Source organism: Lynx canadensis, chromosome E1, assembly GCF_007474595.2.
Source record: "Lynx canadensis isolate LIC74 chromosome E1, mLynCan4.pri.v2, whole genome shotgun sequence".
Classification (NCBI taxonomy): domain Eukaryota; kingdom Metazoa; phylum Chordata; class Mammalia; order Carnivora; family Felidae; genus Lynx; species Lynx canadensis.
The window spans coordinates 60,256,407-60,275,290 of NC_044316.2; the positions used below are offsets into that span (position 1 = coordinate 60,256,407).

Below are 18,884 nucleotides of genomic sequence, written 5' to 3' on the forward strand. Positions count from 1 at the left end.
CCTCTCTCTCTGCACGTCCCCTGCTTGTGCGCGCTCTCTCTCTCTCTCTCTCTCAAAAATAAAGCATTAAAAAAATTGTGAAATGCCACATACACATGGAAATGTGCATGAACACACACACACACACACACACACACACACACACACACATCATTTAAAAATAATTCTAAAGTGAACACTCAAGCACTCAAGTTATAAATCACTCTCCAGATCAAGAAATACAACATGTCCAGGGGCATGTAGAAGTGTGCGCCTCTTGATCTTGGGGTCATGAGTTTGAGCCCCACATGGGGTGTAGAGATTACTTAAATACAACTTAAAAAAAAATAGAACATGTCTGGTCTGCCAGAACCCACCACAGGTCTCCCCAATACAACACCTTCCCTCCTGTGTGGCCATTACCATCGCCTTGGGGGTGGGCTCCCCCAGAAGCAGACAAAGTACAAGTGCAAGTAGCTTACATGGGGGTGACCCAGGAAGCCCCATGGGGTGGGGCAATGACTGAAGTGCACCCCCTTGGCACTGTGTGGGGTCAGAGAAGGCTCAGAGTCCCAGGAGCTGGTGCCTGGGGACCTCAGGCTGGTGTGCTGGGAGTCTGTGAGAGCTGAAGGTACACAGTCAGGGCACCCACAGCATGCCCTTTGGCCCCCACACTGACCAGGAGTCAGAGACCAGACTGTGTCCACCCTTCTCCCTCACCCATGTGTGGAAGCCCAAATTTGCCATGTGACTGTATTTGGAGATAGGTAATAAAGGTTAAATACAGTCATAGGGCAAGGTTCTTATCCAATAGACACCGGAGCTCACTGTCTGCACATACACAGAAAAGAGGCTGCGGGACGATGGAGTGAGCTCCGGAGCCGTGGAGACCAGTCTCACCAGAAACCGTTGCTGAGGACAACTTGATCTGGACTTCCAGCCCCCAGAACTGTAAGAAAATGAGTTTGTTGTTTCCATCCCCCAGCCTATGGCATTTTTAAATGGCATCCTTAGAAAACTATAAAACCACAGGCTTCATCTCAGCTCAGGTCTTGGTCTCAGGGTTGTGGGTTCAAGCCCGGTGTTGGGCTCCACCCTAGGTATGAAACCTACTTTAAAAAAACGGAATTCTTTCTTTGTTTCTGAACTGGGGGCATTTTGTTCATTTACACTTAATGCAATTATCCATATATTTGGCTTTAAACCCACCGTCTTATTATGTGGGCTTGTATTATCCCACTGGGTCCATGTTATTTACTCTCTTGCCTTCTTTGGGGTTAATTTTTGCTTCTTTTTCAAAAATTTTTATTAAGCTTTTTTTTTTTTAAAGTATTTATTTTGAGAGAGAGTGAGCAGGGGAAGGACAGAGAAAGAGGGAGAGAAAATCATAAGCACACTCTGTACTGCCAGGACGGAGCCCGATGTGGGGCTCGAACTCACAAACCGTGAGATCATGACCGGAGCCAAAACCAAGAGTCAGAAGCTAGACTGACCGAGCCACCCAGGTGCCCCTACTTTTTCCTTCTATTAATAGGAACGTTATGGGACGCCTGGTGGTTCAGTCACTTAAGTGTCTGACTTCAGCTCAAGTCATGATCTCCCAGTTTGTGAGCTTGACCCCCACATCGGGCTCTGCGGTGACAGTGTGGAACCTGCTTGGGATTCATTCTCCCTCTCTCTCTCTTTTTCTCTCTCTCTGTCCCTCCTCTGCCTGTGTTCTCTCTCTCTCAAAATAAATAAGTAAACTTAAAAAAAAAAAAAAAAGGAAAGTTATAACTTGTAAGGGTTAAATTGTAGTGTAGGGCTAACCTGTAGCCTTAAGAAATAACAGCTTTGTTTTAACACTGTAGATTAAGATAACAGCCTTGTCCTATCAATCAAGGAAACAAAAGTTTAAGGAAAATCAACTAGTTTAGTGTTTGATTGGATTGGGGCAAGGGCATGTCTGAACTGTTTCCACCCCCATCTGGGAACTATTTCTTCGTTCTATCCCCAGGTGATGATAAGATGATGTGGTCAGCTATAAAAACTCTGTACCCCGGTTGTTCCAGACCGCACTCTGGTCAAGAGTGTCGGTCCCGATCGGTTGGCCTTGCCTCTCATTGTAATAAACTGTCACTGGTGCCCGTAGCATTCTGTTTCAGGAGTTGTGTGGATGCAATACAAATTCTCTATTTTTTAGTGCTTACTCTAGAAATAATATGAATATATAATTTACCAAAGACTAAAAGTAATCATTACCTTCACTTTTTTTAAAGTTTTTATTTTTAAGTCACCCATCCACCCAACATAGGGCTTGAACTTGCAACCCTGAGATTGATAGTTGCACTCTCCACTGACCGAGCCAGCCAGGTGCCCCTCCTTTACCTTTACTCTTGAACAAACAACACGAACACCTTACAACAATTTACTCTTTTTTTAAACTTTTTTTTAATGTTTATTCATTTTTGACAGAGAGAGAGAGACACAGAGCACGAGCAGGGGAGGGGCAGAGAGAGAGGGAGACACAGAATCAGAAGCAGACTCCAGGCTCTGAGCTGTCAGCACCGACATGCTCAACCGCCTGAGCCACCCAGGTGCCCCGAACCTTTTAAATGAAAATGTAAAATTCAACTGTTTTAAAAATGCTCTCATTTCGTCATACAAGACTCACTGTTGTTTTGTACAATTAGATTTTCTCACTTATGTACCACTTTCTTTGCTCTGTGCTCCTTCTTAGATTTTGGCTTTACAACCTGTGATCACTTTTCTTTTGGCTGAAAAGCATCCTTTTGGCTTTCCTTTGGGAGGGTCCTCCTGGTAGAAAACTGCGTCACTAGAAATAAAAGCAACTGGTCTTCAGTCTGAATAATGTCTCTTTTTTTTCTTTTATTGGGGGGGAGGAGCAGTAGGAGAGAGAGACAGAGAGACAGAGACAGAGAGAGAGAGAGAGAGAGAGAGAGAGAGAGAGAGAGAGAGAGAGAGAGAATCCCAAGCAGGCTCCATGCTCAGCACAGAGCCCAACGACCCTGAGATCATGACCTGAGCGGAAATCAAGAGTCGGAAGGTCAGCTGCCTGAGCCACCCAGGAGCCCCAGTCTGAATCCTATCTTAAAGTTCTAAGTGTTCTAAGTGTTAAATCCCACAGACTTGCAAACTTGTGAAATTATGCCCCTCTGTTTTTCATGTGTGTTTCCCATGACTGCATGGCTGGTGTGAGAGTCTGGTTCTCTCCCCTTTCCATGCACCTGTGTCTCTCCCTCCTGAGGACAGTCCCTAGTTCCAAAGGGCTCCCAACTGTGTCTCCTTCCTTCCTACCCTCTTCCATGTGGCCTCTTCTCTACATTTAGCTATGGAGAGTCTGTTCTGCCATCTTCGGGTCATCTTCTGGGTTTTTTACACTGATGTGGGTGTTATTTAGCGGTCTCTGTGGGACAAGGTGAGTCTAACATCTTCCTACTCTGCCATCTTCCCGAGCAATGTCTTTATTTCATTTTCATTCTTGAAAACTTATTTTCCCTGGGCAGTTATACTCTTTTGGTGACAACTATTCCACTACCTTTTTGGCTTCCAGTATTAGTGTTGGGAAACCAAACATTAATCATTTCATAGCAATCTGGGGGCACCTGGGTGGCTCAGTGGGTTAAGTGTCCGACTTCGGCTCAGGTCATAATCTCACAGCTTGTGAGTTCCAGCCCCCCACGTCCGGCTCTGTGCTGACAACTCAGAGCCTGGAGCCTGCTTCAGATTCTGTGTCTCTCTCTCTCTCTGCCCCTCCTCCGCTTGCACTCTCTGTCTCTGTCTCAAAAATAAATAAACATTAAAAATAAAAGCAATCTGACATTTCTTGCTGGCTACACTGGAGACTTCCCATGCCTTTGGTGGCCTGCAATTCCCCTGTTACTTGCCTATATGTGAACTTTTAGTTTATCCAGGTTAAGATTTGGGGGGAACTTGGATCTGAGGGTTGGTGTATTTTATCAGTTCTAGAAAATTCTCAGCCATTTTCTGTTCAGTTATAGCCTGTTTCTTTCCCCTTTTCTGGAACTCCAGTTAAATGTCTACCGTTTTCCATGTCTCTTACCTTGCCTGTGATTTCCCTGTTTGTCTCCTTGTGACACATTCTTCATGACTTCTGACATCTTCCAGTTTACCAATTCTCTCATCTAAGCTGCTAAATCGGCCCAGGAGCCTTTAACATTTTAATTTAATGTAGTTGATGTAATTAATTAAATAAATTGATAGGGGGGGTGCGGGGGGGGGTGCAGGGGAGCTGTGGCACCTGGCACTACTTATCAACTGCAGACCCAGCATGAGGAGAGGCAGGTGGACAGCACTTACCCAGCAACAAGAAGGTTTCCTGCTGCTCCAGCAACAGCCCAGCCAATGAGAGAGCATCACACTTCCCCCTTTCCTCTATTTATTTATATTTTAATAATAAAGCCTATAACATGGGCATAGAACATAAATACATACAAATTAAATAGATTATGTGCATCAGTTGAGTAGCATTTGGTTGACCAACAAATAAGAGACTAAACTGGACTAGTTCTTAGTTTGATAGCCTCAAGTAGAAAACAGTATTTAAGATACAAGGGAATACACACAGTAACATACCCAGTCTTGTCGTTCCTGCAGAGGCATCACATGTTGACCAACTATTGTAGACTTTGGAGCCACTTCTACTGCAAATATATCGGGTCCTCTATTGTTTATGCAGTTTTTACTTAATTTATTGTTGCTGCGAATAATGACTTCACTGTCTGACTTGTGTCCAGCACCTGGTGTCACCAGCACCTGGTGTCATCCATGTGTCTCGCTTACAGCTCCCTCTCCTCTCCCCGTTCTCCAGACTTGCCCCTGGTTCTGGCAAGTCTACTTACCCTGCCAAGCAAGTCTCTGCTATTCCCAAATAATCCCATCTTTGCTGGTAAATAACTGTTTTATTATTTTTTATTACTTTTAAGGTTAACAGAGCCCACCCTTAAAACTAACCTCTCTTTCCGGGTACATATCCTGTCCCCTCTCCTCTGGAGAGCCTCAACTAACACAGGAAGCAAAGCTGACTCCGATCGCTCTTCTAGGTGGGGAGACGGAGGCTAACCGACAATCACGTGTTTGGGCAGGAATAGAAGACAATCTCTCCTAAGATGGACACGGCGGCCGGAAGGGGGAGCTCTCTCGCTTACCACCAGTTATCAACTTCACAACCGCCGGAAGAGACCCGCTGCTCCTCAGAGTTCTAGAGGCCCGGTCCCGCCCCTCAGCGTCTCACCCAATTGCCGGGTGTCCTGGCGGCCCGGTCCCGCCCCTCAGCATCTCACCCCGTTCCCGTGGTGTCTCACCCAATCCCTGGGAGCTCTTGCGGCTCGATCCCGCCCCTCCCACACCTCACCCAATCACTGTGCGTCTCTGCCGCTAGCTTTCCCCCAGCCTGAGGCAGTCTGCCACCGCGCTTCGTTGAACATGGAGGCTCTGCTGAGGCGGGAGCTGGGCTGCGACTTCGTCAAGGCTACGGGTCACTCGGGGGGCGGGTGCATTAGCCAGGGCCAGAGTTACGACACGGACAGAGGACGCGTGTTTGTGAAAGTGAACTCCAAGGCGGAGGTCAGGGCCGCCGTGGGCGGGGCCGGGGTGGGTGGGTGGTGGTCGGCGATTGGGGTCTGGGTGGGGCTGCAGGCCCGGGGCGGGATCTGGGGTCCTGGTCCCGAGTCTAGGGGGTCGGAGGTCCGCGATTCGGGGTCTGGCGTGGGGGTGGGGGCCGCACAGGAGGGCCACAGGGTGGTGGTCCTTGGTGAAGCCCTTGGCCGTCATGGCTGCGTCTGGGCGATCCTGGGGTCGTGCACCCGGAATCCGTCCTGTCAGCCCTGGGCAGGTTAGCGGACCCTGTAGGCAGCCCTCTGGGGACCCCTGCGCCCAGGTTTGCTCCCTGCTGTGGTGTGGGTGGTGGGTGCTGGGGATGGTTTTCCAGTGATGCCTGCGGCCGCTCCTTTGAGAAAGTCCCCTGTTTGGGGAGTTTTGAACAAGGGCTGGTAGTAGAAGCCTCTCTCGTCCTGGGACCTTTCTGAATTACCGAAGATAACGTAGCCACCGCCTCGGTCATTGGGGCGCGCGGGGTAACGGAGAGCACAGAGCGGACAGCTTGAGAGCAGACGGCTCTTCTCCCCTCTGGGCGCTGGAAGGTGTCTGGTGACAGCCCACTTCGTGATGGGGAAGGGGACTTCTCCCTGTGTCCGCACCTGTCACATGGGCAAGGGAGCCCTCTGGGGCCTCTTTCCTAAGAGCCCTGGTCCCAGTATGAGGGCTCCAGCCACATGGAGCCTGATCGCCTTCTAACACCGTCACATTGCGGGTGTCAACATAGGCCTGGGGGGACGGGCCACCCACTCCAAAAACTTCTGTTCCTTCAGGAACTTGGAGAGGGCCCTGTGGAAAGTAGGTGAACCTCACTGCTGCTGACCTTGTGCTTCCCCCTGGGTGTTGGTGTCACCTCGCTGCCCAGTCTGGGTGGGTCACCCCAGGACTCTCCTCTGGAAGGCCCAGGCTGGCTCCCCTAGGCAATGGGCGGGATCAGGCAATGCCTTGTTGCAAACGGGGCTGCAGGGAATGACCCCAGGACCAGGGCCGCGTATCGCACACCTGGCTTGCTTTCGTTCACTCCTGCAGGTGTTTTCATTTTCTTCCCGGGTGCGCGCCGCACCCTCCGTGGTTGGGGATGATCTCTCTCTGACGCGCTGCTCTCCTAGACCAGCCTTCAGCCCTTTGTTGTGGGGAGATCAGCTGCGCCCAGTGCTGCGTCCTTTCAGGGATTTGTCAGCATTTGTGCTTGGAGTGCCTTCACACGGTCCTAGTGTGGGTGCTGTCCCTCCCCACGTCCTGCTGCGGGGGCTTCTCCGGTGTGTGTTCTTCCCGTTTATAAGGCATGTTTGTGTTTGGACCTTGCTGGCATTTTTTACAGTTCAAGACTGTGTTTGTTAGAGGGGAAGCAAATACTTTCTGATGATGACAGTAGGTCCACTTAGTGACACTTGTCAAGCCTTGTTCTGGTGCTATTTCTTCAGGTTCTTCTTTTGTCATCAAAGTCCATCTCCTTTCTTTTTTTATTTTTATATTAAGATTTTATATTTAAGTAATCTCTACACCCAACGTGGGGCTCGAACTCACAACCCCAAGATTGAGTCGCACGCTCCACTGACCAAGCCAGCTGTGAGCACCCCAAGTCCGTTTTCTTTTTGCCAATCTTCCTCACGTAAGTTCCTTCTTGTCCTTTGGTAGATAGTTCCAAATTTCTAGCTTGCTTTGAAAATACTATGTGAGTTATGCAGATGTGCTGGCCGTAGCATAAACATCTGCCGGTCGTATGGGAAACAGGACTTTGTATTGCTTTACCTTGTAGGAGGTGAAAATACCTTCCAACCCTTCCCGGAGGAGACTGCACCATTGCTCTTCTCTTTTCCTTCTCACCCCGCTTGAATTGACCGCTCTAAATAAGATTATTCGTCTCTGTCTTGCCTAATTGCGTGCTGGGTTCCTCCCCTCCTCCTCCCTTAAGCTCCAGATCTTTTGTGTAGGCCTACCCACACTTGCTGCCTACTTCTCCCTCCTCTCGAGGAGCAGCAGACACTTCTGTGAGGGAGGCTTCACCTCTGGCTATGTTCACAGATCCCCCTGCACCTCTCCGCAGGTGATTATTGGTTTTATTCTACGCCTTACTCTCCTTTTCGCGACCAGTGCTCTAGTACAAAATGCAGCCGGGGCCCAGTCGTTTTCCCTTTATTTCCTAAAGAGAACGTTTGGAAAATTCTCAAGGCACAGCTCTTATCTTCCTCCTCGGTAGAAGGTAGTATGATAATAGCACCGTTGATAAAGTGTTTGGAATGGGCCTAGTGTTGGCTGCTAACTCAGTTACTTATGGCAGTGAGCCTGTGAGATTGGTACTGTTTTTGACCCCGTTTTTACGCGTGCGGACACAGGTACAGAGACTTTAAGTAACTTGGCTGAGGTCACAGGGTCAGTCCTGACAATAAGTAGCCCCATGCTGGAAGCCCAGCTGTCTGTCCCCAGTATGCTGGGTGAGCCCATTCCGGAATGTTCGCGCTGTGGAGCTCTGTGCAGCAGTGAGAATAACCTCTGTTGATGCAGCAGCATAACAAAGGCAGTGGGACCTAGAAGCCAGACTGTCTGCCTCTGCATGTCGAAGGACAAAGCAGACGAGGCAAATCTGTGCGGAGTAGGCGGCTGGGGGCTGTGGAGCCTCCGGGCAGCGGTCACACCACGTCTGGACTTACTGAGAATTGGAATCAGATGCTCCCGCTTGTGCCCTTTTCTGCTCATGCCTGTGTACATTTTGACTTAAAATAAAAGCAACTTTAAAGGGAGTGGTGGGGCGCCTAGGTGGCTCAGTCAGTCACACGTCCGACTCGACTTTGGCTCAGGTCATGATCTCACGGTTTGTGAGTTCGAGCCCCGCATCCGGCTCTGCGCTGACAGTGTGGAACCTGCTTGGGATTCTCTCTCTCCCTCTCTTTCTGCCCCTCCCCTACTTGTGCTCGCATGCTCTAGCAAAATAAAAAAAAAAAAACCAAAAAAACAAAAACTTTTGAAGGGAATAGTTACCTAGCGTGGGAAGTTAGGGCAGATTTTTCTGAGAAGTCAGAACATGTTAAGATCTGAAGTGTGGTGATGAAGGGTCTGACCTGGCAAAAGGTGGGAGTGGTGTTCCAAGCAGACGTGCCCCTGCACATTGAAGCTTCGATCTTTGGGCAACTAAAAGAAGGCTGTAACCCAGGGCACAGGGATGTGTGTGCATGTGCGGTGTGTGCACAGCGGTGCATGGAGCTATGGGGTGGGGCCTGGGGAAGGGGCCCCAGATGAGCATAGGGAAGTGGCCGGGGCCAGATCCCGGCTGCTGTGGCAGCTCAGGGTGCTAGCTCAGGGTGTGTTCCAGGGTGGGATTTGCCTTCGGTAAGGGCCCCTGCCGTGGTCAGCAAGAAGACGAAGTAAGGATGGTTGCTGCAGTCTGGGGGAGAGGATGGACGTGGCGCTCTAGTTGGGATGTCTTCCTGGGCGAGGTGGGAGGTGCCCTCAGACCCAGTGAGAGGTGGCCCCTGGTTCCTGGCCTGTGCAGGTGGAGGGTCTGGTGGGACAGGACTGCGGGTGAGGTGCTGTCTGACGATGGCCCACGTACACAGTCTGGCTCCACACTAGGTGCTCAGTGGAATGTGAGAGGCCTTTTACTTCCCTCCCAGGAGAGACTCACGAGAGTGCAGATTAGGGTCCAGAATGAGGAAGTATCGTCGCTCTTACCCCCGTGCAGCTTCAGAGCGTGTAATCCACTCTGCCGAAAAGCTAGAAAAGCTGCCTGTGTCTGCTGAGTCTGCAGTCAGGACAGCCTTGGACTGAAATTGTAATGCTCGTGGGGTGCCGGTGCCAGTGGGGCTCGGTCGGTTAAGTGTCTGCCTTCCGCTCAGGTCATGATCTCACTGTTTGTGAGTTCAAGCCCCGCATGGGGCTCTGTACTGACAGCTTGGAGCCTGGAGCCTTCGTGGGACCCTGTGTCCCTCTCTCTCTGCCCCTCCCCTGCTCATACGTGCATGTGCACCAACGTGCTCTCTCGCTCGCCCGCTCTCAAAAATAAGTAAATGTTAAAAAAACGTTAAGAAGAAATTGTAATGCTCAAGAAAACATGTCCAAGTAGAACCTTTCCGGAAGTAATCTTGCTCTCCCTTCTCTTCATCTCCGTTATTTTTCGGAAAGGCCAAGAGAATGTTTGAAGGTGAGATGGCAAGTCTAATGGCCATCCTGAGAACGGGCACAGTGAAAGCGCCCAAGCCCATCAAGGTCCTCGACGCCCCGGGAGGCGGCAGCATGCTGGTGATGGAGCATTTGGACATGCGCTATCTGAGCAGGTCTGTCTTGGCACCTTCTCCTTTGGTTGTCTTTGTTTTCTTTCCGAGGGGTTCCTTACCTGAAAGCTTGCATCTGAGGGTGTAATTTTGAGGAACCCATGACCTCACACATCATGGGTTCTGCAGAGAGTGACACATACTCCGCACGCCAAAGGCAAATGGGAAAGGGATCTCCCCAGGTGAGACGCTGACAACCCAGCAGCCACGGAAAGGCTGGGAGAGACCATCAAACAGCCAGGGTCCTTCTTGTCCCCTTTGCTCCACCAAAGCAGACGTCCTGTCCCCTAACCTGCTTTATGTGGCCTGAGACTACGGGTGGCTGTGTCCCCGTGTTTGTGTGCCACACACTTAGCTGATGCTGTTTGTTTCACAGTCATGCTGCAAAGCTTGGAGCCCAGCTCGCAGACCTGCATCTAGAGAACAAGAGGCTTGGGGAGACGCTCCAGAAGGAGGCCGGCACCGTGGGTATGGGGCTGCGCGAGTGCAAGGGCCCCTCAAGGACATTTGGCCAGCGTGGGTGCGTGGGTGGGGTCCTGCCACGGCTGAAGGAGGGTCAGGTCTGTGTTGATGGCAAAGGAAAGGAGCGTCAACCCCAGGGCCACGTGTCTGGGGTGCCTGTCCTGTGTCACAGTGCATTTGGAAGGGAAGCATGTCCTGGACTTGAAACCCCGTCATGTTTGGTTCCTTTCACCCTCATTCCCCAGAAGAAAGCCCGTCAAGGTTGCCCTGGCTTTCTGTGTGGTGCCTCTTCTAAGAATAGCCACACGTGAGGCACAGCATGGCAGCCCTCACATCGACATTTCTACAGCTCAGTGTTAGCACTGAGAGTATCTTCCAGTATTTTTATCCTTTGGCACGTGATAATCCATGTGCAGCCCACGGGGTCACTGTGCTAACAGAGTGGCCGACACACCAGGGACAGGTGGCCGAGAATCTGCTGTGTTAGACAGACCCTGTCAGATTCCGCCCACCCCTTCCAAGCCACATGTAGTTCAGGCCTTTGGGGTTTGCTCTGAGTTTGGGGGAGACGCAGAGGATGCAAAGGAGGCCAGTTCAGATCCCCGCAGTTTATTCTTCTCACGTGCAAGAGCTGGGCTGGCCCCTGAGAGCCCTCCTCTCCTGCTGGGTCCAGGCAGGTGGTTTTCCTCCTTTTCAGGCAGTGTTGTGCCTGCGCTTAGCGCTCAGCGCCCTCTGGTGCCTCTCCCGGCCGTAGTTGAGTGTATTGGAGCAGGCTCTGTTCCCGGGTCCTGGGGGTCTGTGCAGACCCAGGCCCTGCTCTGTCTCTAGACGGGGCGTGGGGGAAGGGCACACCCAGGACAGGCCTCAATGCCCTGAGCCCCTCGAGCAGCCCGAGGGAGCGTGGGAACTAGTCATCCTTCTTGTTTTCCTTTTGCAAGGGAAAGGAGGCGGGCGGGCAGAACGGCCCTTCGTGGACCAGTTCGGGTTTGACGTGGTGACATGCTGTGGGTACCTTCCCCAGGTGAGCGACACCGGCCCTTTGCTCCGTGTTCCAGGCAGGTCAGCCGCTCAGGAAAAGAACACCCTCCCCCTTCCTTATGAAGTTTGGTTTAAAGTCTTTGCTCCCTTTTTTCTTTGCTAATTTTTAAGAGGCTGGCATGAGGTTTACACACCTCATGTGCTAGATAAGCTGAGAGAAACAGGACCAGCAAGTCAGGATGCTGGGTGTCAAGGTGGGTAAAACTTAGGAATTCAGGAAAATTTCCTTGATACTAAACCCTCAACGATAGCACGATGCACAGGGATTGTACCTTCCAGTTTTATGATTTTGTGGTTGACTCCCCGGGAATTTCAGTCCAGGGGCTCCACTTGATGCCCAGCACATGCTGGGTGCGGAGGACAGTGGCTGTGCTCTTGGAGGAAGCTGCGGCTTCTCTGAAGAGGAATACTGAGTGACCTGGAAGACTTTCAGGGGCTCCCTGATGTGCGCGGGGGCACAGGAGACACTGTTCAGGTTTTGAAATGTCGTGAGAGGTTGTCCAGGGACCTGCTTGGGGTGGTGAGTGGCTGACAGCTGGGGTTCCCCGGTCCCACCTGCCCCATGGGGTTCCTGGGTGTTTCAGCTGGCTCTGCCCCTTCCTCGCCTGCCTGTAGCTTGCCCTGTGTGCGTACGGACACGTACACGTGTGAGTGCTTTTCTGTGCTCTGCGCTCTCGTGTGCGTCTGTTGCTTCCCTTCTGATGGTCAGCGTTGGGAGGGGCGGAAGAGGGGTCCTTGGGGCCAAGTGGATGGCCGGCAATGAGCTATGGTCGGGGAAGGCTAGCCGGCTCTGGCTGCTGTGCTCCCACGTGAGTCCAGATGGAAAGAAGGCATCCTAGAGCTCCTTGGAGTGGCCTCTGTTGCTCTGCACTGGGAGAGTCCCCGCTTCTGGGACAGGGTCTGGGGTCCCGATCCCATCTGCGAGGCACCGTCTGCCGGTCGGCCGGCACGCCTTTCCACAGCCTGCCCTCGCAGCGGTGCCTCTCCACTTTGGGCTTCCTCGTCCTGGTCTGGCATCTTCTTTGTCCACGCAGGTGAATGTCTGGCAGGAGGACTGGGTCACCTTCTACGCCCGGCAGCGCATTCAGCCCCAGATGGACATGGTGGAGAAGGGGTCTGGGGACAGGGAGGCCCTGGAGCTCTGGTCTGCCCTGCAGGTGAGGGGAGCCTTGCCCTGCAAACCCGACAGGGGTGGCCCTGAGGCAGGTGGGGTGAGGCTGGCCGGTGCCTGAGCTCTGCGTGTGTCCGTGTGCGTCTGCGCCGCGCTCTGCTTGGGCGGTTGAACCACACTCAGAAACGCATCTGCGGCCCTCCGACACGTGTCGGTCTCTTTGCTGAGGACGAATTTCCTCCGCAGCTAAAGATCCCTGACCTGTTTCGTGACCTGGACATCGTCCCAGCCCTGCTGCATGGAGATCTCTGGGGAGGGAACGTGGCGGAGGACTCCTCTGGGCCCATCATTTTTGATCCGGCTTCTTTCTATGGCCACTCAGAATACGAGCTGGCGATAGCTGGCATGTTTGGGGGCTTCAGCCGTTCCTTCTACTCTGCCTACCACAGTGCAATCCCCAAGGCCCCAGGGTTTGAGGCGCGCCTGCAGTTGTATCAACTCTTCCACTATTTGAACCACTGGAACCACTTCGGATCAGGGTATAGAGGGTCCTCCCTGAGTATCATGAGGAATCTCATCAAATGAGATTGATTCAGGTCCTAGCCACACACCTGTGGCCGGCGCCTCCTGTCCCCACAGCCCTCTTCCTCAGGCCTTCCTCCCCGAATCTTCAGACTAACTTCCCAAGCCTTGTAGCGTACGAGGGAGAAAGGTTTTGTCCTCTGGAGGTTGTACATTCTGTTAGACTTCATTGCTGGATGAAACCTCACCGGAAATTCGCTGTGACCAGAGGGACCCGTGGAGCATGGGCCGAGTTGAAAACACTGCTGTCCTGAAGGCCGAGAAAGGAAGCGGCCAGGCGTGCCAGGCGCTGCTGAGGACGCTTCCCCGGCTCCTTCTGTCTCAGCTCCAGGAATGACTCTGATGTTCCGGAAGATGCTTCTCGAAGAGTTAGACTTGGGTGTAGACATGAAACCCTACTGAGGACGTCTTCTAACAACCAGTTTCAAAGCTAGCACATTCACTTTCTTTCTGTGCCACCTCTGCGCCCTGCTGCAGGCTGACAGGTCTGGAAGCTGATTCTGGGAGGGACCAAGCTGCTGGTCTTAGGTAATTTAGGAACCTTTGAATCGCCTGTGATAGCACCCCATCATGTCTGCGTTTTAAAGTGTGTAGGGTTGTTTGTTTGCGTAAGAAAGTGCTAAACCAGTGGTTCTTCTTTCCTCAGTCTTTGAGTGATGGGAAATATTCATGAATGACATTGATGCCAATAAATCCTTTTGCATAAAAATTTGAATAAACTTTCAGTGGTTTCCTTTATTTGCATCGTAAGTCAGTGTTTGTCTTAGCTGTTTACCAAGAAACCTTTGTAATGTATTGTGATTATAAATAGGCACAACTGTTTTTGTTTTTTTTTTTTTAATGTTTATTTTTAAGAGAGAGAAACAGAGCTTGAGCGAGGGAGGGGCAAAGAGAGAGGGAGACACAGAATCAGAAGCAGGCTCCAGGCTGCGAGCTGTCAGTACAGAGCCCGATGCGGGGCTCGAATCCACGAACCGTGAGATCACGACCTGAGCCAAAGTCGGACACTCAACCGACTGAGCCACCCAGGCGCCCATATTTTGTCTTAATGTTTACTTATTTATTTTTGAGAGAGAGAGAGAGAGAGAGAGAGAGCAGGGGAGGTGCAGAGAGGGAGAGAGAGAGAATCCCAAGCAGGCTCTGTGCTGTCAGGGCAGAGCCCGATGTGGGGCTTGAACTCACGAACCATGAGATCACAACCTGAACTGAAGTTAAAAGTTGGATGCTTAACTGACTGAGCCACCCAGGTGCCCCCAAATGTTGTTTCTTAAAAGAGCAGTTTTTTTTCTTGATTTTGTTCAATAGAGAATAGCACAGAGCTTCCAAATAAAGGCAGGAGTAGCTGGAGGTCTGCTTCTCTTTGACAGGTGCTGTGTGACAGCTGTTCTCAGTCTCTCCGCAAAGTCTGGTGGACAGTGACCACCAGAGCTGTCCTGAGAGGGTGGGGCAGCCTCCCTGGCTGCCGGGCACTGCAAGAGTCTCGGGGCAAGGAGAGTGGCCATCCCGAGAGGCTACTCCTGGGAGCGTGTGGCCAGGGCTGACCCGCAGGATGCATATTGCAGAGGTGTGGTGGGTGCTTAGCGCACACACAGTATTTCAATGTCTCCTGGCTTTAGTGTAGTACTTGCAGCTTTTTAAACTCTGTTCCTGTTGCTTTCTATAATATCTGCTTTTCTGGGGTGCCTGGGGGGCTCAGTGAGCTGAGCGTCTAACTCTTGACTTCCGCTAAGGTCATGATCCCAGGGTTGTGGGATCGAGCCCTGTGTCAGGTTCTGTGCTGAGTAGGGCGTCTGCTTGGGATTCTCTCCCCCTCTCTCTGCCCCTCCCCTGTTTGCTCCTTCTCTCTCTCAAGATAAAAAAATAAATAAAATACCTACTTTTGTACTTAATTTTGACTCATGTTTTTTCTTTTTTTTTTTAATGTTTACTTATTTTGAGAGAATGTGAGCAGGGGAGGGGCAGAGAGAGAGAGAGAATCCCAAGCAGGCTCTGCACTGTCAGTGAAGAGACTGACATGGGGCTCCATCTCACAAACTTCAAGGTCATGACCTGAGCCAAAACCAAGAGTCGGACGTTCAATTGACTGAGCCACCCAGATGCCCCTGTATTCATAATTTTTTATACATTTTTTTTTATAAAGAGTTGCCAAAATTGTATAAACGTCAGACCCAAGGGCCTGTGAACCTCCTCAGAGCCATCCATGAAAGCCCCTGTCTACGTGTCATCTGAGGATGAATTTCCCAATATGGAAATCACTCTGTTTTCTGGGTTCAGGGCAGGTCGAGCTGGCAGAAACAGGGGAGGAGTGCTAATTTCCAGGCACGCTTTCGGAGGGCAGCTGTGTGACGGTGTCCCAGCAGCAGCCTGCCTCCCACCCTTGTGGAGCAGCCTGCTGGCGCCCGGATTATTGGGAAGATTCCACTAGACCCATAGGATGAGCTCTGGTCTGGGCTCCTGGACCCCTTGGCCGAGAGAGGTCCGTGTCCTTCAGGGCGGGGCGGGGCGGACACCGCGAGGCAGCAGAGCCCGAGGGAGGTCCGGCCTGTCGGGCCACATCTCTGGGGGGGTTGGGTCCTGCTTCTTCCTCAGATGGGCTCTTGTGTCAGAATGCCTCATGGTCTGCCCTGTGGGCCTGTCCGCCAAAGAGACCTCAGGGAGCTGATCTTTACCTCCTGCCCCAAAGCTTTTGTGCATCCTTTTGACGAGGGCGGGGCTGAGACCTTGGTGTCTAGATGAACCGGGATGCCAGTGCACAGCCAGAGTCCCCACAGCACCATCCGCACCGATAAGGCTTCAGGCCGCGTTGCCACATCCAGGGGCCACAGCTGGCTGTGCCCTCCCAGGGTTCACCCTTCACAGGATCTTGAGTGCAGGGGCTGAGTGACCCCCTCCTCAGTTTATCATCACTACGATTTCATGTGCCTCAGGCATTCATCTCCCTTTGTCCCCACATCCTGTTCACTTTCCGTCTGTCAAGTCTAACTGAAGCGCCAGGAGATCCTATAACCAGTGGAATCAAGTGTGTGTCTCCAGGGCTTGGGTGTTGAGAGCTCTTTTAGGTTTATTATTTTTTTCTTTTGTCCAACACCCTGACAGTGTTTTATTTCAAATTCTGATCCCTGCCTTGTAATTAAAAAGAAAATTCTGCCAGTCTCTTCCTGATGGTCTCTGCTGCAGGAAAAACAGGTATCCAAACATACTCTTCGTTGAGACTCAGCTGCTAGACACACAGTTTAAAAAGGAAGAAGAAGGTTCGTGGCTGTGCATATCAGCCACCCACCTGGGCCCAGCCATCAGCCGTGGTTGCCAAGGAGACAGCTGAAAACACCCAAGCAGGACAGGAGAGGACAAAGGTAGATCTTTCTACAGCATGATGAAGAGATGACTGACTGCACATTCCCAGACTCCACAGCTTCTGGCCGTGTCATCAGCCACGTTTCACCCCAGGAGTCATTTTTGCCATCAGGGTTGCTGAAGTTTTGGGCCTCTCCTTGTGACTCCTCACAGTCTTCTCCGGGTTTCAGCTGGGGCCCAGGGATCATCACCATCTTAAGGATGGGCTGCTTAGGGGGTGCCCATGGGGGCATGACCTTGCCATGCATTCTCTAGCTCCCATAGGGATTTACCAGGTGCTTTCCAAACACAACATACTCCAGGACATCCCTGGGCACACCTTCCTGTCCATACATCAACCAGCCAAACTGGTCATAGATGGCCAGAGTCTGCTGGGTGTGCGTGCAGATGGTGAGCTGGCCATATATGTTGCCCTGGTTCATCAGACTTGAACAGTGAACCTGAACCACCTGAGGTGGTTCTAAAGACTCCATGAAGCTCCAGTGGACGTTCTTATATCTGATGTGCCCGACCATGTCCAAGGTATGAAGTCAGTCATGGTCTGAGTTGTTTAGACAAAAGTGGGCTTCAATAAAAATATCCTTAGATTTTTCAGGGAAGTCCTTTATTTTAAAATTCGGATCATGTTCTCTTTATCTTCCGGACTGACAATTGTGATGTCACCTTCTTCTTCAACCACTCACTTCTCTGTGCCAGTCCTTCCTTCAGGAGAGAGGACAAGTGAGCATCACCCTCTAGAGGAACATAGGCATCAAAGATGCCAGCTGTACAGGCCAGGTGTAGGGGATGCTCCAAACGTTCCAGAGGAATGACCAGTCCTGCTTTCCGGGCATGTTCTATAAACTCCTTTTCTGATTTGTATTTGGGTCATAAGTAGGTGGTGTGAAACGTTGTTTAGATCTCACTGGAACTACAACTGTGGACTGAGTTACCAGGACTGGCTGCCCAGTCCACCATCCTAAAGCTCTGGATAAACAAGACAAACCCCGCAGCGTGGGGGCTGCCATTTTGTTCCCACACAGGCCGCTGGGATGGGGACCTCTTTTAGGTTGATTCTAGGCTCCAACTGCTGGCGGTGGCAGGGGGTGGGGGGCAGACGGGAGGGGACCGCTGTGGACAAGGGTCTGACCCTGGGCTGCCCCATGTCTGTGGGTCCAGGCGGCTGTGGGGGCTTCCTGTTTGCTCTGCAGGGCGGTGCTGGAGGGACACCTGTAAACCGGAGGTATGTTATGGGGGGTATTTGGCTCACTCTGGGATTCAGAGGGAACCGGAATCACAGCCAAAATAAGGGCGGAAAAGGCAAGTTTGGAAAGAAGTTCAAGTTGCTGCAGAGCAGTGCACGCAGCCCTGGCAGAGGGTGGCACTTCGTTCCAGACTGACTCACGTGTCCCTGGACAGTCCTAGTGTAGGGTTGGGAACTGGAAAGGTCCTCTTGGAAGACTCTGGGCCCTCCACCTCTGGCATGACGGGAACCACACTGCGCTTGGAGTTGAGGGCCAGCACGGGGGGCTCCTAGGTGAGTCACCTGAGGTCTGGATCCCTCCTTCATAAAGGGGGCTGATAATGACACCCCCCCCACCCCCGGCCGCCCAGCTGAGCTTCCCGGCCGGAGTGCCTGCCTGTACGCGGTGCGTCTCTCCCCTCTTGCGGGGACACTTTCTCTGTCCTCCCTGTTCTCCCAGTGAAATTTGCTTCCAAAGACATATTGTGTGAGACTAGCCTCTCTGCCTGGGTTTCCTCCTGGGCAGAAGTATGTGGCTGTGCTGGAATATGTTTGGAAGCAGCAATCAGAGTGATTGCAGCTATCTGAGTTCTCAGGAGGTGGCAGAACCCCTTCCTTTCTGCAAACACTCCTCTTCCTGAGGGCACGGCCCCAGCCCAGTTCCTGGTGGAGGCCAGGGTGAGGGACTGGCAGTGACACCTCGACAGCGTCCCTGCTGGCTCAGGCTGCAGCCAGAGGCTTGGGACACCCCCCGCCCCCCCCCACCCCGCTGCCTGCCTGGTGCCCCGTTTCTGAGCACCGTTGCAAATGCCCCCACTCAACTGTGGGCTGCGTTGCCCTTCTTGGTACCACTGGACTCCATGTCAAGTGAGGGATCTGAACAAGCAGGGGAGTCCCTCCAGTGCACACGGCCCCATCATTACCTCAGTCTGTCCTCCCCCTAGATCCACACTCGTGACATGTCTGAGCCCCAAGAACTGTCACAGTTGTCTGTGTTTGTGTTCCAGTTGGGTGCCTTCCGCACCTTAGCAGCCATAATTCTGGTTCTTGGAGAGTCAGGAGAACCAGGAGACTGGCTATAGGGAGAAAGGGGACTCAGCTCCTGGGGCCGTTTGCATGTACCCGAGTCACATCTTCCTACTGAGCTTTTGACCAAACCCAAAGTCAAATGCGGCTTTGAGAGGAGGGTGAGACCAGTTTGCAAAGTCAAAGTACTCTCCTTGGCATGTGTCTTCTCACTGAGGATTCGGTT

General features: G+C 52.0%; 1 protein-coding gene and 1 pseudogene across 1 annotated transcript; one reads left to right on the plus strand and one right to left on the minus strand.

The window, feature by feature from the left end:
- The first annotated feature begins 5,393 nt into the window (after positions 1–5,393).
- Positions 5,394–13,794, plus strand: LOC115500996 (fructosamine 3 kinase related protein). Its single transcript, XM_030295806.1, has 6 exons — positions 5,394–5,565; positions 9,715–9,866; positions 10,240–10,331; positions 11,264–11,346; positions 12,398–12,520; positions 12,721–13,794. Exons 1-6 carry the CDS (start codon positions 5,425–5,427, stop codon positions 13,057–13,059), a joined length of 930 nt encoding a protein of 309 aa, XP_030151666.1. The 5' UTR covers positions 5,394–5,424; the 3' UTR covers positions 13,060–13,794.
- Positions 13,795–16,349: 2,555 nt separating this feature from the next.
- Positions 16,350–17,436, minus strand: LOC115500339 (annotated as a pseudogene).
- Between the last annotated feature and the right edge of the window lie 1,448 nt (positions 17,437–18,884).